Source organism: Trichogramma pretiosum, unplaced genomic scaffold (genome assembly GCF_000599845.2).
Source record: "Trichogramma pretiosum strain Unisexual culture from Peru unplaced genomic scaffold, Tpre_2.0 scaffold56, whole genome shotgun sequence".
In the NCBI taxonomy this organism is placed as follows: domain Eukaryota; kingdom Metazoa; phylum Arthropoda; class Insecta; order Hymenoptera; family Trichogrammatidae; genus Trichogramma; species Trichogramma pretiosum.
Genome location: NW_019641680.1, coordinates 768,757 through 796,341, shown reverse-complemented (window position 1 = coordinate 796,341; position 27,585 = coordinate 768,757). Strand labels below are relative to the sequence as shown.

General features: G+C 39.0%; 3 protein-coding genes across 6 annotated transcripts in view; 2 read left to right on the top strand and 1 right to left on the bottom strand.

Moving 5' to 3' along the window:
• The window catches only part of LOC106654894 (transcription elongation factor SPT5-like), a 30,850-nt gene extending 17,311 nt beyond the window's left edge, over positions 1 to 13,539 (bottom strand). The window contains exon 1 of the mRNA XM_014375020.2: positions 13,371 to 13,539. Coding sequence (XP_014230506.2) covers positions 13,371 to 13,372 — 2 coding nt within the window. The 5' untranslated portion in view covers positions 13,373 to 13,539. The remainder of the gene's footprint in view (positions 1 to 13,370) is intronic.
• Positions 982 to 11,975, top strand: LOC106654893 (sterol regulatory element-binding protein cleavage-activating protein). 4 transcript variants are annotated; one of them, XM_014375019.2, is made up of 15 exons: positions 982 to 1,191; positions 1,816 to 2,032; positions 5,676 to 5,839; positions 5,930 to 6,163; positions 6,249 to 6,429; positions 6,495 to 6,640; positions 6,717 to 7,815; positions 7,911 to 8,187; positions 8,277 to 8,704; positions 8,792 to 9,457; positions 9,530 to 9,689; positions 9,880 to 10,063; positions 10,417 to 10,556; positions 10,626 to 10,837; positions 10,914 to 11,975. In XM_014375019.2, the coding sequence occupies exons 3-15, from the start codon at positions 5,724 to 5,726 to the stop codon at positions 11,091 to 11,093; spliced, it is 4,023 nt and encodes a 1,340-aa protein (XP_014230505.1). In that variant the 5' UTR covers positions 982 to 1,191; positions 1,816 to 2,032; positions 5,676 to 5,723; the 3' UTR covers positions 11,094 to 11,975. The 4 variants fall into 4 exon arrangements, with proteins under 4 accessions (XP_014230505.1, XP_023316679.1, XP_023316680.1 ...); XM_023460911.1 differs by lacking the exons at positions 982 to 1,191; positions 1,816 to 2,032 and adding an exon at positions 4,236 to 4,956 and having other exon boundaries at positions 5,674 to 5,839; XM_023460912.1 differs by lacking the exons at positions 982 to 1,191; positions 1,816 to 2,032 and adding an exon at positions 4,236 to 4,962 and having other exon boundaries at positions 7,914 to 8,187.
• Positions 13,540 to 15,313: 1,774 nt separating the features above from the next.
• On the top strand, positions 15,314 to 27,462 carry LOC106654877 (facilitated trehalose transporter Tret1). Its single transcript, XM_014374975.2, has 5 exons — positions 15,314 to 15,771; positions 18,783 to 19,009; positions 19,225 to 19,638; positions 25,582 to 25,945; positions 26,013 to 27,462. The coding sequence occupies exons 1-5, from the start codon at positions 15,737 to 15,739 to the stop codon at positions 26,626 to 26,628; spliced, it is 1,656 nt and encodes a 551-aa protein (XP_014230461.1). The 5' UTR covers positions 15,314 to 15,736; the 3' UTR covers positions 26,629 to 27,462.
• Positions 27,463 to 27,585: the final 123 nt, after the last annotated feature.

Below are 27,585 nucleotides of genomic sequence, written 5' to 3'. Positions count from 1 at the left end.
TTCGTATACCTCAAATCAGCCCATATTGTAATATTTTCATCGATACACCAAAATACAACTTCTGATAAAGTTTGGTAACTGAGTCTCCCTTACAGATCATTTTGAAGCTTTTGAAAGGCCAAAAAACATGGAAAGTGAGGAAAAAACCATGATCATTTTGAAGCTTTTGAAAGGCCAAAAAACCTGGAAAATGAGGAAAAAACCATGTTTTTGGCCTTTCAAAAGCTTCAAAATGATCTGTAATGGAGACTCAGTTACCAAACTTTATCAGAAGTTGTATTTTGGTGTATAGATGAACATATTACAATATGGGCTGATTTGAGGTATACGAACATATTTTTTTTTGACATTCATGTCCTATTACACCATGCTTTCTATTTCAAGGGGTTTTGAGGTTATTAATGTCTCATCTGAGTACAGATTTGAATTCTAAATCAAATTTTACATGAAAAAACATGGTTTAAAATTTTTTTCATATTCACCCCAAAAAAGCAGAGTAACAAGCAGAATATCCTCAAAACATAAAAATCCAACTTTGAGTCCATGTAGATCCATGAGAGTTGGATCTAGGGGGCTGTGCTCTTCAGGATTTTCATTTTTCATTGTGTTCTTGAAGAGTAAATGGTTAGTTTCAACTTCATTTTTTGGGCCTGCTACACCTGTTGTGGAATAGCCCATATTGATAGAGTAATAGCATACGAAAATGGCGGCCTACCACCGGGGATAAGCTTGAGCTTATACGGAGCCATAATGTTAATCCCCGGGGGTACGCCGCCATGACTTCGACGCCCAATAGCGACGTCAGTTTTTGCGCGACCGGCATCCCGAGACGACAACGCTATAATATACATCTCGGAGCTTTTTGTATTCTTATGTACATATTATAACCGAGAGTCGTCGTCGGCAATGATGCATGCCGCCGGTTAATAACTAGTGTATTCTCTTTCGCGTCGATGTGTGCTATATAGTCAATTCTGCTTCTGCTTTGTGTACGAGCGTGATTTTACAATTTGGTGCGCCTCTCGTCGTCATTGCAACTGACGAAGAAGAAGAAGAAGAAAAAAAAACGTATGACGTTCACCTATGAAGTGTGTGTGTGTGTGTGTGATACCGATTTTCGCTCGATTGGTGAAAAAATAGATACTCACTTTTCGACGGGAACCAGAAGTAAAAAAAAACAATAAAACCGACGTAAGCGAACAAACTTGTTGAATAAACATTTTGGAATTAATGGGTTCGTGCGCGCGGCTGAAATGATCAATTATTATATACATCTCGTTTAAATATTCATAACGTCTTCGGCGTATTGGAACTGTTAGCTAATGGCTCGATGAATTACGCGATTTAGAACATTTCCAAAAACGTGTAAAAAATTCGACGGTTAATAATAGAAAATTCTTAGCGCTCACGAAGAAGTGGTTCTTCGAATTTACATTATAACTAATGACGATTTTTAATGGAAGTCTGAAAAATTGATATTTTTCATTTTGATTTATCGCGCGCACGCGTTAAAAATAGAATGTAATCGTAACGTGCAAAATTGTATACAAACTTTCCATACGCATCAAGTGAAATACAAGACGCTTTATTTTTTTAATAATCGTTTACGTATATTACGAGAGAATTCGAAAAATCACAAAAATTCCGATAAAAATAATAACTTGCTTACGGTATAGACAACTCATTCAGCCGTTAGTGTAAATAATCGAGATAACTAACGAAATGTCTGAATAATTATTACGATTGGGATTATGCATTGTGAAAGCTTTTACGTTTCGGAAAATCAATTGTGCGCACGAATTTTTTTTCTTGCAGAAAACTCACGATAAATATTCACGAGGAGCGGCATGACCGAGAGGATAAAAGGTGATTGAGTTTCCGTGAAAATTCGAGGAAAAAATCGACAACGACGACAATGCTTTCGACGACGATTCCGGCGAATTTTCTAAAGTGATACATAAACGAGATCGTCGCGTACTATGTTTCCTCGTAAAATGGCAAAGCTCAAAATGTTCAATTTTGCACTGAAAAGGTAATAGATCAATCTCTATTTTATCTCAGCATGCGCCTTTTAACAATTAATTCACTCGCAATCTCATAGTTTCAATAGTTTATTTCTTTCTGACGGATTGAATTTAATTGTCCAAGAAACGTTTCTTATTAATACACTTTCTTAATAATAAAACATTTATCTAAAGTCAAGAGAATTATTGATTGCGATAAATTCTTACGAAAATCAAGTGCTGCTGCTGCAAAAAAAAAAATCGTTATCATACACGAGAAATGCCAAATCGCACAAAAGCAATCGTTTTATCGACAAAACAGTTTTAATACGGTGACCTATAATTTTTTTTTAAATACACAAAATCGTTTAGGTATATATTCAGATTTTATTTCAAAAAAAATGTACACGAGCGTCAAACGGTCATTCAATAATCTGCTAACATTGTAATTTGCCAACCACTCGAATGCGTTGAACCGCGAGAGAGGATGATATTCAGTTTCGAATTAAAATTTACACGCTTCATTTTATGAAACAAAATCAAATTAGTTTACGACGATGAATAAGGATGTCGGACTAGCATTTGTACCAATGTGCAGATACTGCATCATTTGATTTTTATAATTATCTTTAAATACTCTTACGTTTTACATTACAAATGCTACAAATATTACAAATATTTTACAAATACTCTTAGATCGATCTGAAGTTAGTATTGTACGATTGACACGTAAAAAAACATTGGTATACTATTGATAAAAAAATTATGTCATCGAGTGTATGTAGCATTGCTCAATTAATTTAAAAAATTTACTTTGAAAATATTTGCTTTTTACATTATGTATCGCAAAACCGTGTATATTTTGTAAACAAGCCACGTGGAAGCGTCGACGAAAATAGTCAAAAGAGAACGAGGTGCAATAACGAAGATTTAAGGAACGAATGACTTTACAGAATTTGAGATATTTACTATAACAGATTCGAGCGAATGAATTTAAATCCCTAATTTTCTGTCGTGCGCCACTTCATTTTACAATATCGAGTAAATATACACGAGCGAATCTGCAAATAATAATGCAAACAAACCAAGGTTCCTCCGAAAGGCAGTCGTGATTTTTTTCTTAACGATCTTCGCATGATTCGAGTTAGATGCAATATACAAATTTGTCAAGTGCTGCCCTGCACGACACGACGTACGTGTTGTGCAGTATGCCGAACTCGATATTATGTATTTTTTTTTGTTAACGTCCGAACCGCGCCGAACGTTCTTCGCTGATATTTCATAATAAAGAGCGAGAGATACTCTCACGATGAATTTTTTTTTTCCCTAGTCATTCGATATGAATATTTAACCGTTAATTTTTGCGTGCGAAAAAAAATTTTGGCTAATTTTATGCGGATGGTGCCTCGGCGAAGCTTTTTTCTTCTTCATATTTTTTTAATCGATTTTGGGCACGTGAAAAAGGTATGATTACGGAAAAAATTTGCAATTTATCAAGGACGTCGTATACACACAGAGTTCTTATACGGAATCGATTGAATCAGTAAAAATCGTTTTTCTTCAAAAATCTCAATTAAAACTCGTTGTTATTAGATAATCGAGTCGAATTTTGCAAAACGATCTCGAACCTCGCAGCGATCGTTATGTTTCTACGTCGAAAATAAAAAAAAAAAACTTATTCGGAAGGGCGAAACGCGCGCACGAACACATCGACTTTTAATTTCGATTCCGCATGGAGAAAAATCGCGAATCTGCAACGCCAGCGATATCGTATTTATATTATGTAGCAATGCGTTCGACGACGCTCGCACTCGTGCGTATATATATGTAATCGTATAAACATTCACAAACACACAGACAGACACACGCGTGTAGTAGTCGTCGTCGTCGCGCTTCCGAAACATCATTGTCATTTTTTGCAATGACATCATCGGCAAACATTAGCAACTCATCAATCATAAAATGTGATATTCGGCTTGTAGTAGTAATAAACGGCGGCGACGCACACTACACACACACACGATTATTATAATCGGCGGAATCGGCGTTGCTCGCAGCGGCGCACCACGCTGACTTCTTCGTAACTTTTTATAATAATACTTTTTTAAATTGAAAAACAAAATACCGCTTGACTATGGAATATTAATCGTTACAATTTTAATCGCTCGATATACATTATTTACGCATTGGCCGCGTACGTAGTGGCTCTCGCGACTCTCTGTGTATATCTCGAACAGAATACAGTAGTGTCTGCAGTGCGGCGCGGACTGCGTGACTCGCGCGAGCACGACGGCACACGACGAGTGCGTAGTTACACGAATCGAGTCGGTCTCTATTAATAACAAATAATACGGAGTGCATCTCTCTTTTTACGCGCTGCGCGGACTCTGCAGAGCCCCCGCATACATGTAACGTTTCGTGTCGGTGCGCAAAGTGCGTCACGTTGTGCGTGCATGAAAACGGGTCCAATATCGGACATAACCTATGCACGCAGGGATTAGTGCGCGATTCTCTCCGCGATACACTGACTGACTCTGCGCCTCTGCGGGGCCGCTTTTGAATTGCGCCAGATTTGGCCTATCCGTGTGTATGTGTAGTAGCGTGTATGTGCGCGCCGTGCACGCGTGCCCGTAGTCGAGAACCGGAGCTGCTATTTTCGCTCCAACACGCCGCCGCTGCTGCTGCTGCTACTGCATTTTTCGACTAAATGCAGCGATGCGCTCTCTCGCAACGTATACGAGTCTAAATGGTCGTTCTAGTGTTGTGTTGCCTCCTTGCACAAGTCCATTAATAGATATATATTGAAATAAATTTGTGATAGCCCCGGTGCGATTTCGTGGGCGCGCGCGCGTGTGTGTGCGTGTGTATACATATAGCCACTGACGACGACTTTCTTTGCTTCTGCACGCAATTTCGGGGGACCGTTGGACACCGAAGAGAGAGAGAGAGAGAGAGAGAGGTGACCGCACGTGTTTTACTTGCATTACACAAAGCATGGTGGATAGGCTATTAGATAAGAAATTACCCCTTTTTTCGTGGAAATTGTAACGATTTGCAATTTTATGCTTTTTTTTCTGAGTAAATTTTGATGTTATGACAGTGAAACTATTTAGATTTTTCTTGACTTTTAATAAATTTTATTTATGTCTGATCTATCATTGATATGAACTCGTTTTAGCTTTATTCTTTTTCTATTAATAAAAACATTACATAGCACTAAATAATATATTTCTAGAATTGATTTTTATTGTCAACATACACACTCGCTTGATGTATTATTTTTTTCAAATTTGAAAGAAAAATAAAAACTTGAGAAATTCTTAAAACTTTTACTTTCTATTCTATACGTGTATGCACTTATTATGATTAATTGCAAAAAAAGTAACCTCTTAAAAATTAATTACTTTTGTAAACACTGAACTATAATTTGCGTATATTATATGTAGAAAACAAGTGTTGTTTACTCTTAAGAAAGTGGAATGTCAGAACTTACAAAAATATCTTTAATTATTCTTTCGTGGAAAACTATGGTGTTGTTGCATAATTGAATGATATTTAGTTAAGACAATTAAACATATAGAAAATTATGCTCATAAATCTTACGCAGGGTATTAATGTATAAACCAGTGCAAAGTGTATCCAAGATATTTATGAAAACTTTGTGTTTTCCAGATAAAAGAAGTTATTTTCGTGAAGAAATGTTAACATAACTCAACCACCATGTCTCGAAGTTTGCCGGAGAGAGTAGCAGGGCTATACTATTCTTATGGTTTGTTTTGCTCCTCTCATCCCGTTTCAGTTATTTCAATTACTATTTCTATTGCCTTGCTATGTTGGTGAGTTTTCTTTTTATTTTTGTTTCATGGTTTTTAATTATTATAAAATTGTATTATAAAACACATTAATATGAAAATCATACATTGCAGTTATCCCTTGGTAAATTTGCCTATGCCTGGAGTCGCTCCGACATATGTGCTAAATGATTCTATCAACTCAATAAATAGTTCCGACAGTTCTGCATTCTACGTTCAGCAAATAACTCTCCGATCTGCAGTTGTGCCATGGGATACAAAATTATCTTTATCTGATGCATTCAGAGGACCACTTTATGAAGTTTTCAACTTGTTAGAAATCATTCAAAATTATGAAGACCCTATCAGGTTATTATTATGTTTTTTGTTTTAAGATTAAACTTATACTTTTTCAAGTTAAATGATGTTAATTATATAATTTTTTTATTTCTAGTGGTAAATCATTGAGTCAATTCTGTTTACCTGTAGAAGCACTTAAAAAGAAAAGTGTTAAAGTATCAGAAGTACTGCCTGAGTACAGTTGCTTAATTTTATCGCCAGCTGATTTTTGGCATCGCAGTGTTGAAGAATTTAACCAAGATACAAACATAATAAATACCATTTTTTCGTATCAGGTAGTGCATCAATCTTGTACTTTTTCAAAGTTTTGTCATAACTAATAGTTGATTATTTTAATTAGACTCTACAAAAAGGCAAAACTAGTACAGCGGAATTACTACTGGGTATGAATGTAAAGGAAACGGGCTTCAAGCGACATCCTATTCGAATTCGTCAAAGAGTTTTGCAGTACTCAGTGACAATATTTTTGAAAGATTATGATCCAATGTATGTATAAACTAATATTTATTTTTGTTAATTCCATTCAGTTTCATGAGTATTAAAATGTTGCTTTATTTTTCAGATTTATTAAGGGATTAAAAGAAAAACTTAAAATAATTTACCCATTACATCAACAAGAAGATGAATCATATAAAATTTCAACAGATGAAATTTTTCATATTTACTATCCTGGCGAATTCAATTACAGTGATTTATTTCCACTTACCATGACATTTATTGCCATATTTTTTTATATATATTTTTCAGTACGAAAAATAGAATTAATTAAATCCAAAAGTGGAATAGCATTCAGTGCTGTGGCAACAGTTATATTATCACTACTTATGACCATGGGTGCATGTTTCTTTTTTGGACTAACGTTGAGTTTGAGTGGAAAAGATATATTTCCTTACCTAGTGGTTATCGTGGGATTGGAAAATGTTTTAGTGTTAACTAAAAGTATTGTCAGTACTCCTGCTCACTTAGATATGAAAATTCGAGTTGCACAAGGATTATCAAAAGAAGGGTGGTCTATTACTAAAAATTTGTTGATAGAACTTACGATTCTCACTATTGGTTTGCTTACTTTTGTACCAGCTATTCAAGAATTTTGTATTTTCGCTATTGTTGGACTTCTCAGTGATTTCTTTTTGCAAATATTTTTATTCTCAACCACTTTAGCAGTTGATATGTGTAGAAAAGAAATGTCCCAAGAAAGTTCAAAGTTCCACTTACAAAATGCACCACCATTGAGAAAACAGCAATTTGTAACAACAATTCCTAATAAAAAACCACAGATATTTAGATCAAAATCTCATCCGAGATTAAATGGACTGATTCCTTCAAAAGGTCCTACAAATGTTATCGCACCTAACAATCAGAACACTCTAACATTAGTAAAAATTCCAAAGCGTTTAAGACTTGTCCATTTCTGGGCCAAAACAAGAATTTTCCAAAGAGCTTTCATGGTATGGATGGTTGTGTGGATCAGTATGATAATATATAATTCTGGAATTATCGAACACATGGTTCATCTGGGAGAAACTTTGAAACCAGTTACAGAAGTAGAAAGGTATTCAGTTAGTCCTCCAGTTACTGAAAGTAGTCCAGTGAAAGTAAATATAATGAAACAAAATTCAAATTCAGAAAAAGTTGATAAATTTGTCAATAGAAATCAGCAGGTAAGAATAAGGATAAATTAACAAAAAGAGAATTTCAATATTAATTCATTAGTTGAAGATAAATGTAACCAGAAATATAAAAAATACTATTTCAGCAGATGCCGGTTTCCAACAATCTAACAGAAGAAATAAATCGTCTTCGACCTGTTGATTTTCCACCGTGGAATCGTCTTTCGCTCTATCATTGGTCCACAGTACTTTCAGCTTATAATTTTTCCACTGCTGGAGAGCAAGTAATTATCTTGCCCACTATCAAATTAGCTCATGCTGTAAGGCCTCAAGATGTGGTCATGATCAGTAATCCGAACGACGTGCAACAATTCCATTGGCAAAGTTTAGCTAGCGCTGCTCTCGATCCGCTTGATTTTTCCGGTAAATATTTTTCATTTTGTTCTTCAGGATAAATAAGACAAGAAGTTAAAAAGTGAAACTTTTGATAATAATCAAATTAAATTTTTCAGATATGGAAGTACCAATTCGATCTGAAGGTCGAGGCTTCATTACTAACGCTCCCCTGGTCCCGACCAGTCCCATGGAAATCTTTTTAACGGCCATACTGTGTTTTATCAGTGTAATTGTTGTAGTTTATACAATGGTTGTGCTTTATCGATGCATTTGCACACGCAATTATGCAGAGTGGCGAGCTAGTTGGTCATCTACTCAAAACAAAACGAATTACGATTCTGCAACTCAACTTGTACTTGAATCAGTACCACTTGTTCTCGAGGGTCACATTCAAGAAGTGGAATGCATATCGACTGACGGCAATACCGTTGCTAGCACTTGTCTTGCTGGACACATTAGAATATGGGACTCTTTATCTGGAGAACAACTAACTTGTATTGATAGAAAAAAGTTTTTCAATAGCAGAGATTCACCTAAAGAACGGGTAAGTAAATTCAGGCAAAATTAAATAACTCAATGTACAGACAGTAATTAAGAAATTTTGCAAATAACTTTTTTGTATTTATTGCAGGATGATACAATGTCAGACTACGAAAGTGGATCGCCTCCATCACGGGGAGAGCTGGAAAATTCAAATTCAATGGGATTATACTCAAGCCTGGTAAAAATAAAAAATGAACAATCTTCGCCATCCGCAGCTAATTCAGTACCAAATCATCAAAACGATACGAGTTACCGAAGTACTGATAATTTGTCTATGAACCATAATATGAGTAATGATTATGATTACCAAATTGGCGAGAAATTGACACCTATATCACCCACCAGTTCTATCTTTCGTCAAAGTTTTGATCACACCGACGATCTCCCTGATTTACGAGCTAAAATCAATACAAAATTTACGTCATCTCCATTTCCTTCCGGTGCATCTAAACAATTCAGCTATGAAGACGGTTTTGATTTTGGAGAACAATATAAACAGCTTTACGAAGAACACAGTAAGCGTCGTGCCTTTGATTATCAAGATAAAGCAGCGTGTAATGATGAAAATTTTGGAAATACATTGAAATTTTCAACTGGTGCAACAACAACTGAGAATTCAATAAACACTGATGGAAATGCAGAACAAAATGAAGTTTCATCGATTTGGTGCATGGACTATCAAGAAAACTTGATCGCTATCGGCTGTGCGAATGGTAGTATAGAATTTTGGGAAGGCACAACTGGAAAATTCAAGGTATGCATAGAGACAGGGATTTATGAATTTATCCCATTTATAATTTATTACATACTTTTATCTCTCTTTCAGTGCGTTTTTGACGACGGATCAGGACTGGGCATATCGGCAGTAAAATTTGTTGGTAGCCGAGTGGTAGTAGCTAAACTTAATGGTACCTTGGATTTTCTCCAGTTAGAAAGTTACAGCGAAGGCCAACAAATAGATTGGGGGTTCACGTCTTATCGAAGAAGTAAGTTTACGCCCGAAATAAATAAAATAAAAGACTAATGATGATCCCATGAAACAAAACATTTATTTGAACATTAATTTTGCCAATTTCAATTGTTATTGAATATATCTTAAATCTTTCTCAGTATTGAATTAAAAAAGAATTTCGTGTTGTTTCAATCAGCGTTTTTTAATTTTAAACTTTTTTTCAGCACACGTAAGAACTGGTAGTGCAGGATCACCGATGGACTTTAGTAATATCATGCAATCAGAGGAAGACCTTCGATGTCTAAAAATCGGTACTCATCGGGCTCATCAACAAGCCATTACAGTGTTAGATAGCGAAGGCGGACGTGTTTTAACTGGAAGTCAAGATCACACTCTGAAAGTTTATAGGTTTGTATAATTCATTTATATCTTCTTTTTTACATTTGATTACGAATAATGACAAACAAATCATACTTTGAAAGTGTCTTATTTCAAGTAGTACTGTAGCTTTACAGATTCAATTAAACTCGGAAATCAATTATTTTAAAATTGCATTGAGTTAACGGCAGTCATAATAACGTTTAATTTGATTTGATTTAATTTTAGTTCGAAGTTACGTTTTCTTGGCGTTGTATCTGTTGGCATTTTATAATTTCGATTTATCTAGAATAGAACACAATGCAATCTCTTAACTATCGAATTTTCTATAGTCAAGCTTAATATCTGATCATTACTAAATATTTTATTTTTTAACTTTTCAGGCTGGAAGATCAATTGCCTCTTTATACTTTGCACGGTCATTGTGGGCCCATTTCTTGTCTCTTTATTGACAGAATGAGCCCAATGACATCTGGAAGTGGGTCCCAAGATGGTTTACTGTGCGTCTGGGATTTATCGACAGGTAAGCTCATCATTAACTTATACATTATTTTGAATTAAAGCCGTACTAAATTGTGATTTTTACCCTCAGGTACATGTATGTATAGCATACAGGCACACGATGGTGCTGTTGCCGCCGTCACCTGTTCGGCCTCGTACGTTATAAGTATAGGGGCTGACGAAAAGTTGTGCGTTTGGGAGCGTTTCCAAGGCCATTTACTGCACGCCCTTCCAGCTCATAAAGCCGCCTATAGTTTGCAGTTGGTTATGCTGACACATCATTTACTCATCACCAGTAGTCAGGTAATGCAACAATTCGGCGTGATCTAGAATTAAATGTTATGATTTACTTGAACGTTTGCATTTTATTACTTTTCAGGGATCGCTTATCGTTTGGGATGTAAGAATTGGTGAACCCATCAGGGAAGTGAGATTAGGTCATAAGGATAGTTGTACGTTCATAAAACAAATGATTCCACTCCGAGATAGCATTGTTTGTGATTTTGGACGTCAACTAAGAATAGTTAGGTTCCCTCTAGTTTCAGATAAATTAGACTAAATTGCTTTATCGATAATTAAAGTTTAAGAGAATGCGTAGTAAAGCTTTTTTTGAGATTTTTTATTTATTGAATTATTTTCAAAGAGGATAATTTTAATATTGTGCCCAAAAAATTACAATCATGAAATATGTCATTCTCGGTTTTGTCGCAAGTGACAATTTTATGTTACCTTAGATAATTTTACTGTGACCCCATGTAATATATAATTTATTGTTGTAAATAACTTCATAACATTCTTAAATAGATGAAACATGTAAGTTAGAAATGTGAATTGTAGAATAATGATTATATTAAGTGTTTTTACTACTAAATGTTTAATAATGACGTGAGGCATCAGCGCTTAAGCTTTATGTGTGACAGAATCTGACCACTTGTTTAATATGCAATTTTTTCGATATTAGCTTTATTAATGCTTTGTTTCGTCGTTACCAATAATAAGAATAAAAAAATTTTGCAAGACTTTTTTTTATTTTTCATCAATTAGTCAATTGTTGCTGCTATTTTCTTACTAAAAAATAGTGGTAAAATAAACATGCGACTGACTACGATGATGAAAAATGTACATAAAGAAATATTCTATCAGCATGACTGATAAATTGTCTGAAGGTTTTATGCAACTTAACATGTTTGTAAATAGCAACATTATGGAAGGCTAGTGCGTCTTAAGATAATTTTTAATTGTGTGATTAATACATTAATCTGATTTCTTCACATATGTACGAAAGGAAAAAAAATTATTGTAATTAAATCAAAGAGTAAAATTGACCCGTTGCTGAATGGTAATGAGAGATAAACCAGCATGAAAGCTTTCGTAAGTTTTACATTAAATCAAGTGTAAATAAACAATTGTAAATAAGTTATATTTTTACAGTACGTCACATTGTTAAAAAAAAAATTGTTATCAAATTTTAGATACAAAATTTTTTTATCATACTAGATTATTATATAATATGTTCTTGAATGCGTATTAGTACAAAAATTTTGAATTTTATTAATTCATATTTTCATTCATTCAACTCCTTTCATACCAAAGAAAAGAATTCTGGCATCAGTATTACAAATTGACCATAAAATCTGCTTCGATATGAAGCTTAAAGTATTTTTTTTTAATTGTTTTCCAAATATTTCGCCAACCTATTTTCTACAGGGTCGACTCCCTATTCCTAACTTTAATGGAGCATATTTTCACGGTCAGCGAGAGGAATGCATTCGAGCATATATTGGCAACGTCGGTCAAATCAAAGGCGAGTAAATTAGTCAAGTTCAAAGCCAGAGCCGCAATGAGTAATGCAATGAGTCAGGGATAGGTAAACCACAACACGAGCCAGCCCGGTCTAAAGTAAACCAGATCAGGCGTGTTACCCTATACCCAATGTCAACGGATCGCAATTATTGACCCCAACTCCATATAGCGAGAAAAAAATTCTCAAAAATGATTTTTGGGTCATCGCGAGTATATCGAATCCTTGCAGCGAGACAGTTTCGTTGTTTTAAAACTACGGGTCGTATAGGGTAAAACTTCTATCGGTGGGAAAGTTACGTATAGAGTATAAAGTGCCCTACATAAAAATCGTTACTTTTAGCCTTGTGTGCGGTTGGAATATATTTAGACCATATGGATGTCCAATAATATTGGCGCATAATTAGAGACGTGCCTAGGAGATTGAACAGTTCAGATCCGACGAATACATTTTTTCGACTCAATCGAAAGAATGCACTTCGTGAAATGTATAAAAAATTTGAGCAAACTTGAAAAATTTTCACGAATATTTTTATTTCAGGTGCAGGTAAGCATTGGCTTTCCCGCTTCGTCGAACTGGGGCTCGTCTTTGTAGCCGGTCTTAATCAAGAATTTGATGAGCGCACTCGCTGAGTAGATACTCGATCTCATTCTCGCTGCTCACTTGCGTCTTTGTAAAGGCTACCTACTAGCGAATTTGTAAATAAACCATTCGAGTCAACAGACGTCGCGCTTCTCGTGACTCGCGTACAATATACACAGCGAAGGAAAATACATTCATCTATGTGATCTTCGTTTGTAAATAATAAGAATAAATCCTAGTCAAGTTAGCTATTGAAAATCGCCAGTCTAAACCGGTGGTGCTTAATTAGTTAAATTTTACAATAAAACGTTTACAAATGATGTTTAAAGTATTCCATTTGAAGCGCGAATATATCGCCGGGTACAATCTATACGCGATCAGCTGTAAGTCGTAGAACAAAATATGATAATGTCGACAGATCGAACAGTATGAAAGTTGTATTAAACGACTTACATTGTTGTCAGTTGATAACGTCAGAGCTGGGGTTTTGTCCAAATAACAAAACAATTTAACAATAACCACTGCAAGATAAGATTATTTTATATATACACTGGTACTTAAAATTAAAAATTATGTTAGATTTTGCACGAGTTTTCACAATTCAGCAAACACCAGTGTTAGAAGCGAGTCGTGACTGTGTTAGCGAAGCGTTTGCGGCTCTCTCTCAAATTTGGCACTGCCTGCGTATTACGGAGCATTTATGAACTAAATTATTTCGACGAAGTCGAAGACTGAGTTCCAATTTGCGTCTGACACTATGGGACCGAAGCGGCGCCATAACGATCATGAACGCATTCGATAAGCACGATCTTTTCAAAAGGCCGGCGAATATCGACGAAAGTCGATACGACGACGAGGAATTCGTGAAAGAAGCCAAAGAAATTATGGTAAAGCCAAACTTGTCCTTCTACGACATGATTTCGTTGCGACCAGAGACGGTGGAAAAATTAATCACCTATACTGAGATGTATGATTTCGTAGAATCGAATAAATATTACGAGTTTTCTGAAATTTATGGCGAAGTGTTTGGTACGTATTTGTGCGAGCTGCTACCAAGAAGATTTTTCAAGAAGTGGACACTGGATCCACTTTTGGAGTTGACAAACTACAAGCTGCCGATTCTCTGCTGTGACAAAATCATTGAGAAGCTGCAGAACGAGGATTTGTGGAGTGTTTGCTTGGCAGCTACAACCCAAAACTAGTAGTGTCGATAAGCATATTTTCAGTATTTTTGCTGTGTCTGTTATTCGATATTTTGTGCGATTCAAATGAATAAACTAGAAAAATCACGTTTTTCCTCACACTTTACAACATTCTGAGAAATCTATTGGAGCTACCGAAAAGAAATTTACTCTAATTTTTTTGGTATAATTTTTGCAAAATTTTGGTTTAAATTTCGTTTTGGTAGCTCCTATAGATTTCTGAGAATGTTGTGAAGAGAGAGAAAAAACGTGATTTTTCGAGAACCCGAAGCCGAATTACTGAATTTTCAGTTACAAAAACGCATCCCACAAAAACAGCTGTATCTCGACAAAATAAAAGCCGTTTTAAAATCTGAATACGGCGTTGGAAAGGCGAGACAAAAATCTATCAAACAATGCATTCACATTTTTTCAATAGATGATCTTGCTGAGCCGTTTTTTGAAGAAACAAATGCACTTTTCTCGATTTTTAGTTAATTTAATGTAAATCCACACCCGTCTTGTGGCACGGGTTTTTTTTCACCACATGAGCTGAAACTTTGTAGAGGTCATTTTTTTGGGGGTTTGAAACTTTTGAGGGGGCGTCTCGTCGATTTAAAAAAAAAAAAAATATTGTCAGTCTAATGTACGTAAATCGATAACAATTGAAAAATTTCTCGAAAACTCGAGCTTTAAAGTAAAAGTAGGTTACAGCGAAACTGCAATTTTGTGAAAAAAAGTCCATTAAGCCAATATTGAAAACTCGACGATTAATAAATGGACACAAGTGGATACGAATATAGAGCGCATTTTCCAGAGCTAATGACCAATGGTAGCGAAGCTGCTGTTGCTGCTACATATCGATGATGGCCTTATTAGCGGAAAAACGCCCGAAGTCTTTGAAATGCAGCAGTGAACTTGGGTTCGAAGCTCGTACCTACCTCGCGGTCAGTCGATTCATGGAAACTCTCGCGTGTATTAAAAAAAAAGAGAGCCGAGATCGAAATTATATTACAGAAATTATACGAATAGAGGAGGAGAGGGTACATACGGAGCCTGATTGCGTGTGTATAAACGCGAAAGATAGGACACGATGATAGGTAACCCAAGAGTAGAGGGGCTGCTGCTGCTGCTGCTGCGTGAAAAAGGAAGGCGCGAGTAGCCGTGTAATATAATCGAGTGCCACATATATATATACCATCTCTCTCTCTACTCGCGGATCGCGATTTTCCGTGCGTGTGTATAGCAGCAGCAGCAGCCCATCAGACAGACGCTTAAAGACCAGCAGCGGCGCTCGCGGTGACACATTATACATCGTTATACGGTGTCGCGCGGGGCCGACAATGACACGAGGATCGGTTGATTAGACCGGATTGTGGGGTTTTTTTTTGCCTGGCGATCGATCGAAAAAAGTGCGGTGCGTGGTGGTCGAGGGTGTTCGTGAGTGTGTGTTGGTGCATTAACAAAAAAAAGAGGCGCAAAACGATCGGCTGGATATAATATACAAAGTATAATTATGCGATGATTTAGATAGAGTCGTATAGTTTCAACCGATTTATTCACCCGCTTCCAGCCCCGTTCGTAATCGTTATTATCAACGAGGAGAAAAAATTATAACGATTATACATAGTGAACGAGATGGTGCTGCATCAGTTTAAGGAGGACATGTCCAGGTTTGTTTTTGTTTTTGTTGTTGTTTTTTCTTCTTCTTCTTCTCTCTTCTCGATTCGTTGCCTCCGATCGATATATACCTCTACGCATCGCGCAATGACCCGAATTCGGTTCGCGACAATTAATGAGTTATACGCGTCGTGTTTTTTATACTTTTTACTTTCATTCAAATCCACTTACGTAACGAACTCGGTCTCGTCTCTCGCCGACCGTGCGTATATATGTGCGTGTATATACCGTCCGAGGTAACTCGTTATACACACGGAGGATTTTTGACTTCATATCGTATACGAGATTGCGCGACGAAGAGTAAACTGCATATTTTGTAATGTGGGTTTTTTTCTCTCTCGTCTTTTACAATCGTTTAAAATGCAACCTGTATGCGTATTATTATACTTTAAAACGGAGACGTCGTCGACCCATTGTGTCGACCATCAATTGCGCCCGTAATTTCATTCGAATTGAAGCGTCGGAGTGTCTTGAATAGGAAGTCCGTAAAGTTTCTTTTGTGCTGTGCATGCGTGTGCCTCGAACGTTGCCAATAATTTTCTAGATCCGCACTTGAGCTCGACGCAGCGGCAGCGACATAGTTTATAAATCGTAAAAATCTCATTTTTATTATTTTTTTGCCCGTTGCATAATTCAATAACGAAGTGTACTAAACGATTGTTTGTCTATAAAATACAATCGCTGGAAGCTCTCGTCACTCGACCCCGGCTTGGATACCGGCAATTTCATACCTGTATGATTTTTTTCTTATGAAATTATGGTTTCGCGAGCATAATCAATCGTGTATATAAACGTCATTATCGCGTAAACGCGAATGCAGTACACGGCGTTTGTATAATGATGTTCTTCTGTAATCGTCCCAGCGCATCCTCCGCTGTATATAATACAACCGATCGCATCTCGGTATTATATGCAGTTTTGCAACCGCGTCGACGCTCTAAGATTTTCAAAGTATAAAATAGCAAAGATTATTCTACGGAAAAACGAGGACTCGACACTTCGTCTCTTTATTATATTAATTAATGTCAAAAGAAGATAAACGCGCGCGGCAACGATCGGTTTATACATCGAGTCGGAAAAATGAAGCGCGAATATCGTCGATTCGCAATTATAGAAATCCGCCGCGCGGTTGCACATTGGCGCAGGCACGCAGGTGCAGGTAAAAGTGATTGTGTGCCTTCGCAGCTCGACCTTCGCAGCAGCCGGCGTATAACAGCTCGCGAGACAGGTCATCGCGAGATATACTGCATATAATCGGTAATTCACCTTGTGCGCGTTTTCGAGCGATGGATTTCGAATTCATCTTTTTTTTTTCTCTTTTCGTTTTGCGCAATACAGTTTCACCCTCTTTTTACCTCGTATTTATATATAAATGTATAACGAAGAATCGCAGAGCCGCGACCAATGAAAGTATAATCTCTGCCTGAATTTGCAATCCCGCATTTGTTTATTTATTTACTCGATATACAGAGTCTAGCGACCGGGCGAGACGGAGATAGAGAGCGAGAGCAAATAAACACAATCTGCAGACAATGCAAATCGTGCGTGCGCGCTGCTGTCGTTGCGCTTCATTGTGTTATATAAAAAAACAGCACGCTGTATCGGCGGCGCGTCGATAAGCCGCACGCATTTTTCAATTTTTTTTTTTTTTTTTTTTTGAAGAANTTTCAATTTTTTTTTTTTTTTTTGGTCACTTTTGATTAGATGTGTATATTATTACGATAATTAAATCGTGTCGACGGATGTCAACTATGAATATAATGATGCCGCTTTATTATGCGTGCGTTATCTTTCGCACCAAAAAAAAAAAAAGAAGAAGAATGAATCGTCCTGTTTAATTTTCACATCATTATGTAACTCGTGTATCGTTATACATTAAAAAAGGTAAAGAGAGAACTCGCGGCTACCTGCCACCTATGCTGAAATTGTATATATCATACCTACAGCGACCTTACGTTATCGGCTGTATACAATTGTACACACGTACAACATGGAATGCAATACGTTGCGCTTATTAGTATATATCGGACATGGATCTGGCGCAAAAAAAAAATATTGTGTTTTTTTTTCTGCCTCGCGCGCTACTACCGCTCGAAGTGTAAAATTGAGGCTATTAAAATGCTAAGTAATATCTTTTTTTTTTTTCCTGAAATGAGGCAAATTCGTTGTTTTGGAATATATAGTTCCACGCGCGCGCGCGAGCCTCGTCATCCCGTAACAGTAGCGGATAATATCATTCCAACGATGCTATATACGCTATACTTTGTCGAAAAAAATAATTCTCACGACGCGCTGATCCTCGACTCGATTGACAGATACATCTGAAAATCGTTATATTTTTTTTTTTTTTTGCCACGCTCTCATTACGTAAAAGAATAAGTCGATCGAGATATCTTGGTCATCCGAGAAGTTTAAAAAGCTCATCGCGTCCACGAGAGTAATCGAGGTGTAACTCCGAGACACAAGTCTCGAAACGTTGCAAAGAAGCATAGGTAGTAAAATTTTCTCGAGCCTTTTTTTTTTGGTGCACGCATTCGTTCGCATGTTTGCATTTCTGCCTATGCATCGATTGCGCGTTTTATCGCAACACACGCACGCAACGCGGATATGCAGAAGACATTTTTAGGATTATATATTTTTGCTGTACGCGATTATAAACGTGCGCGACGAAGCGTGTATCTTTTTTTGCAATGCTTTATCTAATTGAAAAAACGCCGTAGCCGATATAAAATTAGCTCGCGGATAATGGCATGCACAAATTGCGACAAGCCAGAGTAAAGGTATTTAAAATGAAAGTACGCTGCAGCCGAGACTTCGATCGTTTATACTGTATATACTGCTACTTCATATGTCATTCACCTGTAATCGGCATTAAAAATAAAAAATACCGAGATTAATATTCGAGAGGAGAGTGGAAAATATTTTTCACACTTTGTTTTTTTTTTCTTTCGAGGCTTACAACTAGCGCACACCATTTTTGATTTATCGTCGTTGCTTCTTGCAGAATGACGTTCACGGACGCGGCTAATAATGGCAACGGCAACAACAAAGCCGAGCAGAAGCCGGTGTCGAGACTCAAGGAGGCCGTGCCGCAATTCTTCGCCGTGGGCGCAAAGAATCTGCTGCTGCTCACGTTCGGCAGCAGTCTGGGCTTCCCGACGATCCTCATACCCGAGCTGCAGAAGCCGAATCCACCGGTGCCCGTCACCCTCGACGAGCTCACCTGGATAAGTTGGTGTTTCGATTTTTTCTAATGATTTTTTTTTTTTTACTTTACACAAAGCCGGCTTATAACGTTTTACGTAACTCTCGATATTATAAACGGGCTTTATCATATATAGGACTCTCCATTAATACATTTTCTCTCGATCGCTCTAATAAGATGGAAAATTTGAAATCTCGATGGCATTATTGAAACCGGTTCCAATATTTTCTCGCCACTACAGGCAGCATCAATCTGTTCCTCGTGCCACTGGGCGGTTTCGTCAGCGGCCTCGTCTCGCAGCGTCTGGGCCGTCGCAAGACCATGATGCTCGCCACCTTCCCGTTCGTCGCCGCCTGGTTCATCTTCCATTACGCCCAGAGCGCCAAGACCCTCTGCCTGGCCCAAGCCGTCACGGGTCTGACGGGCGGCCTGCTCGAGGCGCCCGTGCTGACCTACGTCGCGGAGGTCACCCAGCCCCATCTGCGCGGACTGCTGTCGGCCACCTCGACGATGGCCGTCATCATCGGCATATTCACGCAGATGCTCACGGGCAGTCTGGTGGACTGGAGGACGCTGGCGCTGATCAATCTCGTCTATCCGGCCATATGCTTCTGCGCCCTGTATCTCGTGCCCGAGAGTCCGGTTTGGCTCGCAGGTTGGTTATTAATTTGCTTTACTTTGTGTGTATAAATATTATACAATACCGATGCACATAGGTTCGATCGAAACTGTTCGAGTGTCGTATTGCATTCGTACGATAATAGGCAGGAGCTTATCGATAATGCGATTACGCCGTCTAGGCATGTGTATATCGTACCAATTATAGCTTTTGCGGAGATTTATGCATTTCTCTCTCTCTCATACTGCGTTGTATTACTTCGAACGTTGGTATCGAGCGAATTTTTCGGAATTTTTCAAGCCGCGCAACTCGAGTATAGCCGGTCGTCTCTCTCCCACTCGAGGATTATTTATAGCGCCTATATATTGCGTTAACAAAAAATTTATATCGATATACGATCATTTTTTTTTTTTAATTTTTAATTTTCTTAAGCGAGTGAGTCGTGAAAATTATAATCTTTTACAACCGCGCTCGAGATATAATAAGTGCGCGAGTTAACGACCCAGAGACAGATAGAAGATTTAAAACACACGTATATGGCGCGTGCTCGCATCGACGATGATAAAGAGCAGCTAAGTATTGTTCGTTAAAAAAAAGAAGCGAGCTTGCGGTTCTATATACGCACATTTTGAGCGAGCGCATCAATCAAATTTTAGCAGATTTGTTAATTTTCTGTTGTACAAAAGCTTTTGATTCGCAAAAAAGGTGGCTAGTTAAGAATTTCTTCGTGTGAGAGCGTAAGCTGGACGCTTTTAAAGCGTAATTTTTTTGCTAGTAATTTGTTACGAATATTATAAACTTAAGAGCGCGTGTAAGGATAAAAACATTGAAGCAGAGAAAAAAAAATAAATTTCAGCAAATTAAAAAAATTTATTCATTTATTTGAATCATGAATGCCATATAAACTTTGAAACATGCAATAATCGCCACACACCACACATCAGAAGAGTCCTGCAAATATATATTCATCATGAGTTTTCGTCCGTGGCCGCCAAGCAAACACGCCACAAATCCTCGTTCTGCAGCTTCTCAATGATTTTGTCACAGCAGAGAATCGGCAGCTTGTAGTTTGTCAACTCCAAAAGTGGATCCAGTGTCCACTTCTTGAAAAATCTTCTTGGTAGCAGCTCGCACAAATACGTACCACACGCACCGCGATAAGTTTCAGAAAACTTGTAATGTTTATTCGATCTTACGAAATCATACATCTCAGTATAGGTGATTAATTTTTCCGCCGTCTCTGGTCGCAACGAAATCATGTCGTAGAAGGACAGGTTTGGCTTTACCATAATTTCTTTAGATTCTTTCACGAATTCCTCGTCGTTATACCAACTTTCATCAAGATTCGCTGGCCTTTTGAAAAGATCGTGCTTATGAAATGCGTTCATGATCGTTATGGCGCCGCTTCGATCCAGCTCGTATCCTTTCCTTTTCAAGTGCTCGACGACGGACAGAGTATCAGACGCAAATTGGAACGCAGTCCAATTATACACAAGTTTCAATTCCTCGTCGAAGTGACCCACGGTGGGAAAAGTGAAGCTCGACAGATCGGCCCCGTGATCCAAGAGAACATCGATCGTATCCAGTAAGAAATTCGACGCGGCCCATTGAAGGGGCGTATGGCCCGACTTGTCCACAGCGTCGACCTGCACCGTCTTTTGAACGTCATCGACGATCTCGAAGAATAACTTCATCAAGCCGTCGTCCTCGTCTCTCTTGGAAATAATGTGGAGAGGAGTCGATCCTTCCTCGTTGGCCAAATTAGGATCGGCTCCGTTTTTCAGCAGCACCTCGATCATACCTTCGTCTATACAACACAGAGCCCAGTGTAGCGGAGTGTTGCCTTCCTTGTCTCGAGCGTCGATCAACAGCGTCTGTCCGATTTCGTCGTTGACCTCGAAGAATACCTCCATCAAGCCGTCATCGTCATCATGTCCTCTTTCGGAAATAATGTGGAGAGGAGTCAATCCTGCCTCGTTGGCTAAGTTCGGATCGGCGCCTCTTCTCAGTAGCAACTCGATCAAGTAGCTGTCGCCTTCCTCCAGTGCACGGTATAATGGTGTCTTACCCCAATGGTCTTGGCTATTGACCCGCACCGTCAGATTTTCATCGTCACAGATCTTGAAGAATAAATCCGCCAATTTGTAGCCATGAATTCCATTCATGGCAATGACGTGCAGAGGAATCCTTCCATGACCAGTGGCTAGATTCGGATCCGCGCCGTTTTTCAGCAGCAGTTCGACCACATTTCTGTGGTCCCCTTCCAGAGCCACGTGAAGCGGCGGAATAACTGCTTCTAAGTCCACAGCTGATTTTTGCGTGAGGATATTTGGATCCTGCCCGAGCTCGAGAAATTTCTGGACGATATCGTCAAAGCCATACTTACAGGCCGCGTGGAAATGTGTACAGCCCATCTCGTCGATGTAATTAACATCGAACCTGTCGTATATTTCAAAAAGTTTACGGACGAGGCTCTTATTGTAAAATTCATAAGGTACATGATGCAGTGGTGTGCTGCGATTCAACAATGGCTTGCCGTCTTCATCCATCTCGAGCTCGTCTTTGTAGCCGGATTTCATCACGAAATTGATCACATCTTCGTCCTCTACACACTTTAAGAGAAGCCAATCCATTTCTTTGGGACGGAGAATCTTTCGAAAATTTGGATATTGTCCCTCCCAATCGCTGATTAACGAATGAATTTTAGGGACAAAATCATCTTCATCTTTTTTCATATCCTGAATGACCATATCACGCATACTCTTGAGCTTTTCCAAGTTTGAGATGATCCTTTTATGATTCACAATTTCTAAATCAAAGTCGTACTGACCGTTGGCACCGCCATTGCCGCCGTACACGTCGAATTTTTCACTGGACATCATTTTGCGTCTTTATACATACACAACTAACGGTTACTAATAAGATATGAAATATTTTTCACTCGACGCGGTCTTTTCTTCTTTCTTTTGATGTTTACGCTTCGGCGTCTTAACGTGATTTGAGAGTTGAGACTTGTTTTCACATGATTTATTCGCTACAATGCGTGTGGCGCTTCTTCTCAATACCCAACGTGGGTACAGAAGTTTCCCCCAAAAATTTAACTCTAGCCTCACAGTATAAATTTACGAAAGTTTTAAATTAAAGGAATGTATGTTGTAGCTACATCGATTACAATTTCTTTTGCAACCATTCGATCATTTGAAAATATCGAAATGCTATTGTGTTAGCAAAAAATTAACATTGATATACGATTATTTTATTATTTTTAATTTTTAATTTTCTTAAGCGAGTGAGTCCTGAAAACGATAATCTTTTACAACCACGTTCGAGGTATAATAAGTGCGCGAGTTAACGACCCAAAGACAGAAGATTTAAAACACACGTATATATGGCGCGTGCTCGCATCGACGATGATAAAAAAAGCCAATTTTCGGTCCTTTACACGCACGTAAATATGTCCTCGAGCGAGCGCATCAATCAAACTTTAGCCGATTGGTTCATTCCCAACCTCTTATGATTATTGCTGTGGTATAAGAGCTCTCGATTCGCAAAGAAGTTGGCAAGTTGAGAATTTCTTTCGCGCGCGTGAGAGCGTAAGATATACGCTTCTGATGCGATACTCTTTTTACTATAGAAAATTGGTGTGAATATTATATACTTAAAATTACGTACGAGGGAAAAAATTGAAACAAACAAAATCATTTAAATTAGAGCAAAGTAAAAAAATGTATTTATTGATTTTAATTACGAATTCCATGAAAAATTTGAAAAATGTATTACCGCAAATATATATTCATCATGAGTGTTCTTCCGCGGCCGCCGTGCAAATACGCCACAAATACTCGTTAGGTAGATGATCGATGATTTCACTGCATAGAATCGGCAGCTTGTGGCGCGTCAGCTCCAAGAGAGAATCCAGTGCCCATCGTCGGCAGAATTTATTCGATATCGTCTCGCTTAGATGCATGGCGCAAACCTTTTTATGAGTTTCTTCCATGTGCAGATCGAGGAATTTGAGCCAGAACTCCCTGCAGTTCCAGAAATCGGCATAAGTTATTCGTTTCGCCGCCTCATCGGGTCGCAACTGGATCAGGTCGTGGAGCGACAGGTTCGGATCATCGTCTTTCATCTTCATTTTTTTCGCTTGGATCGCGAACTCTTCGTCGCTATGCAAATCTTGAACGCGATCCGTGGAATATTCCAACACTCCGTGCTCAGCGAAAAATTTCATAATTGTCAGGGCGTCGTTTCGGCCCAGCTTGTATCCTCTTTTCTCAAGACGTTCAACGATGACCAGAACAACAGACGCTAGTACAAATTTAAAATTATTGTCAGCAATGAACAATCCTTCGCCAAAATAAGTTTCATCAGGGAAAACGAAATTCGACAGGTCCGCGCCATTAACCAACAGTACATCGACAAATTCTGGCAAGAGTCTTGCTACGGCACGTTGAAGCGGTGTCCTACCCATCTTATCCTGGGCGTCGACCAGCACCGTCTTTCCGAGTTCTTTGTTGACCTCGAAGAACCACTCTGCCGCATCGTAATCTTCCTCCTTACAAAGCATGTGCAGAGCAGTCGATCCATCAGCAGTGGCTAGATTCGGATCCGCGCCGTTTTTCAGCAGCAATTCAACCACCTTTCTCTGGTTCAATTCCAGGGCTAAGTGAAGCGGAGACATAACTAGGATTAATTCTACTCCTTCATCTGATTCTTCATATTCTTCTTTCTCATCATCTTCTCCTTCTTTATCTTCTTCGTCTTCGCCTATTTGTCTCTCAACTGATATTGGCGCGAGAATATTCGGGTTCTGTCCGAGCTCGAGGAATTTCTGGACGATATCGTCCAAGCCATACTCACAGGCCACGTGGAAATGTGTATAGCCGATCTCGTCGATGTAATTAACATCGAACCTGTCGTATATTTCAAAAAGTTTACGGACGCGGCGGCTGTTAGCGTACAATTTATTAGCTGCATGATGCAGTGGTGTGGTGCGATTCAACAATGGCTTGCCGTCTTCATCCATCTCGGGCTCGTCTTTGTAGCCGGATTTTATCACAAAACTGATGACATCTTCGTCCATTACACACTTTCTGAGAAGCCAATCCATTTCTTTGGGACGGAGAATCTTTCGAAAAATTGGATATTGTCCCTCCCAATCGCTGATTAACGAATGAATTTTAGGGACAAAATCATCTTCATCTTTTTTCATATCCTGAACGACCATTTCGCGCATACTCTTGAATTTTTCCAAGTTTGAGATGATCTTTTTATAATTCACAATTTCTAAATCAAAGTCGTACTGGCCTTCGGCACCACCAACCCGAATTTTTCACTGGACCTTATTTTAAGTATTTATAAAAACAACGCACAATCACTTACAAAATATGAAATATGTTTAACTTGTCGCAGTCAATGGGCGATTCTCTTTTGTCGTTCACGCAACTGCGGCGTCGTAACGTAAACTGAGACTACCGAGTACCGACTAGACCTTACAAGGTCTTTTCGCATCTGCATGCGCATGGAGGGGATTGCGGCGCTGGCATCGACGTGCTCTTCCGGAAATTGATTCAAAAAATGCTACCGACGGCCACTGAACTAAAATTTACAACTTATAAAAAATAAAAAGAAAATAACGCGGAATTGTTAAAACTATGGGCGCCACGGGGCACGGGTTATGCAGGTAGTTAATAATATAGAGTACCTACATAAATGGGCTACGAAAGAAACAAAAAGCGCGAGCTATGCAGAGTAACTACAAGTTTGAGCGAGCGACTCGTGCACGAACTCGCACGCAGCACATAAGCGAGGCAAGCGAGCGAAAATGCGACGGAGATACACGACGCCACACATAGACGTTACAAAGTCGTCCAACGATTACTTTCTTTTTATTTGCAACTTTCATTCGAAATCATTGAAAAAAATACAACCAACCCATTCGAATCCTCTCACGTAACCCCCCCTCCGTCGTTTTTATAGGCAAGGGCCGCCTCGACGAGGCCGAAAAAGCCCTCTGCTGGCTCCGCGGCTGGGTCACGCCGGCGCACGTCGAGGCCGAGTTTCGCGAGCTCTGCCTGAATCTCAACAAGCCCGTGCAGATCCAGCAGGTGGCGACCATCGACTCGCTTCGCGACGGATCCGCCGTCGACGTCAAGGATCCCTCGTCGGCCACGACGGAGCCAAAAGCGCCGCCGGCCAAGTGGCGTCCGTATCTGCGCCGCAGCTTTCTGCTGCCGTTCTCGCTGGTCGCGCTGGCCTTCTTCATCAACGCCTTCGGCGGCATAGCCGTGCTGCAGGTGTTCGCCGTGAGCATACTGGTGGATCTCAAGACTCCGATCGACAAGTGAGTTATATTTTATTATATATTCGAAGGAATACCGTGTAATTTGTTTTTTTTTTTTCGTGCGCAGATACCACGCCACGGTGATCGTCGGTATAGCCCAAGTCCTCGGCACCCTCATCTGCGTCTTCGTCATACACTTCACGGGCAAGCGCAAGATCTCGTTCGTCTCGGTGTTCGGCACCGGCGCGGCCTGGCTCCTCATCTCCGTCTACGGCTATCTGCTCATGTACGAGCGCATCGACGATCAGCGCCACCGCTGGATGCCCACCGCGCTCATCGTCGTCACGGCCTTCTTCTCGCACGTCGCCCTCAAGACCCTGCCGTGGATTCTGGCCGGCGAGGTGTTCGCCCCGGACGTGCGCAGCTGCGCCTCGGGCTCCGCAGGCTCCATCGGCTACATCTTCTCCTCGATCGCCAACAAGCTGTATCTGTACATGAAGCAGGACATGACGCTGCCCGGCACATTTCTCTTCTACGCGGCGGTGAATTTTTTGGGATTGGTGGGGCTGTACTACATGCTGCCCGAGACCGAGGGCAGGACGCTGAAGGAGATCGAGGATCACTTCGCGGGCGTGCAGAAGCTGAGGAGCAAGCCCAAGAAGGGACAGGAGGTGTTCAAGGAGAAGTGGGCCATGTCGAATCCGCAGGCAGTCAGGGACGACTTCGAGAGCTGCAGATTGTAGCGCTGCCCTAGATATATATACTCGTGTATATATATGTACTTTTTCTCACACACACACAAACACACAAATTGTTTTACCGAAAAACTCGTCGATACGCACCGCCGATTATGCAATTGAGACAATTTTTGAATAACTCGTCGGGTCACGCTATTTATACACACTTACGCTGTGCATATATACCTCTTGTTTTTCATTTTTTAATTTTTAATTCGCGAGAGATTTTCGATATCCGTTCGAAATACGATAAAAATAGTTTTCGCGAGAACGAAGTAAGGGCAGAAACTTTTTGTATCGATCGTCAATTCGATGTGAACGGATTTTTAACGCACTGTTTTTTTTTACTGCATAAATACGAGCATTAGTTTAGAATTAGTTAGATTTTTAAGTAATTTAATGGATCGCCTTGAATGCGATTGAAACATTGTAAAAGTGAAACCAGTGTACGATTGGATATTTTCAAGCATCGACCGTGTGTTTTTATTGAATAATAATCATTCGGAAAGTTCTACGGCGTCCTTTGTTACATTGTTTTTGGATCGTTGTAGAATCGCGCGCGAAAAAAATATCGATAAGAATTCCAGCGAGCATCGCTTGAAATTATCCATCTTTTAGTCTTTTAAGTAATTAGTTTTCCAGTAGCAGATAAGATGAAACTCAACGAGCGATTGTAATTCATCGGTCAATTTTAACGTTTCTTTTTAATCAATTGTAAAATAAAGAAGCGTTTTGTACGGTTCTAATCACACGATTTGAAGTTACAAGTGCAAACATTTTTTAAGATCAATCTATTTACAAAATGAAATTGTGTAAATAAAGTATTTTTTTTATCGACAATCGAGTGATGAATTCATTCAACATTTCCAAGGGGCTCAGAATAATTTGTTACATAATGAGAAATTAAACGAGTCAATTATTTCAAAATATTTTTAATGATAACATTAGAAAATGAATTATAAG

Coding starts and splice junctions, on each gene's coding strand:
- LOC106654893 (XM_014375019.2), top strand. CDS start 5,724: ATGTCTCGAAGTTTGCCGGAGAGAGTAGCAGGGCTATACTATTCTTAT. Junction 9,458..9,529: donor GCACAACTGGAAAATTCAAG/GTATGCATAGAG, acceptor TCTCTCTTTCAG/TGCGTTTTTGACGACGGATC. Junction 9,690..9,879: donor GTTCACGTCTTATCGAAGAA/GTAAGTTTACGC, acceptor ACTTTTTTTCAG/CACACGTAAGAACTGGTAGT.
- LOC106654877 (XM_014374975.2), top strand. CDS start 15,737: ATGGTGCTGCATCAGTTTAAGGAGGACATGTCCAG. Junction 15,772..18,782: donor TTTAAGGAGGACATGTCCAG/GTTTGTTTTTGT, acceptor TGCTTCTTGCAG/AATGACGTTCACGGACGCGG. Junction 19,010..19,224: donor CGACGAGCTCACCTGGATAA/GTTGGTGTTTCG, acceptor TCGCCACTACAG/GCAGCATCAATCTGTTCCTC.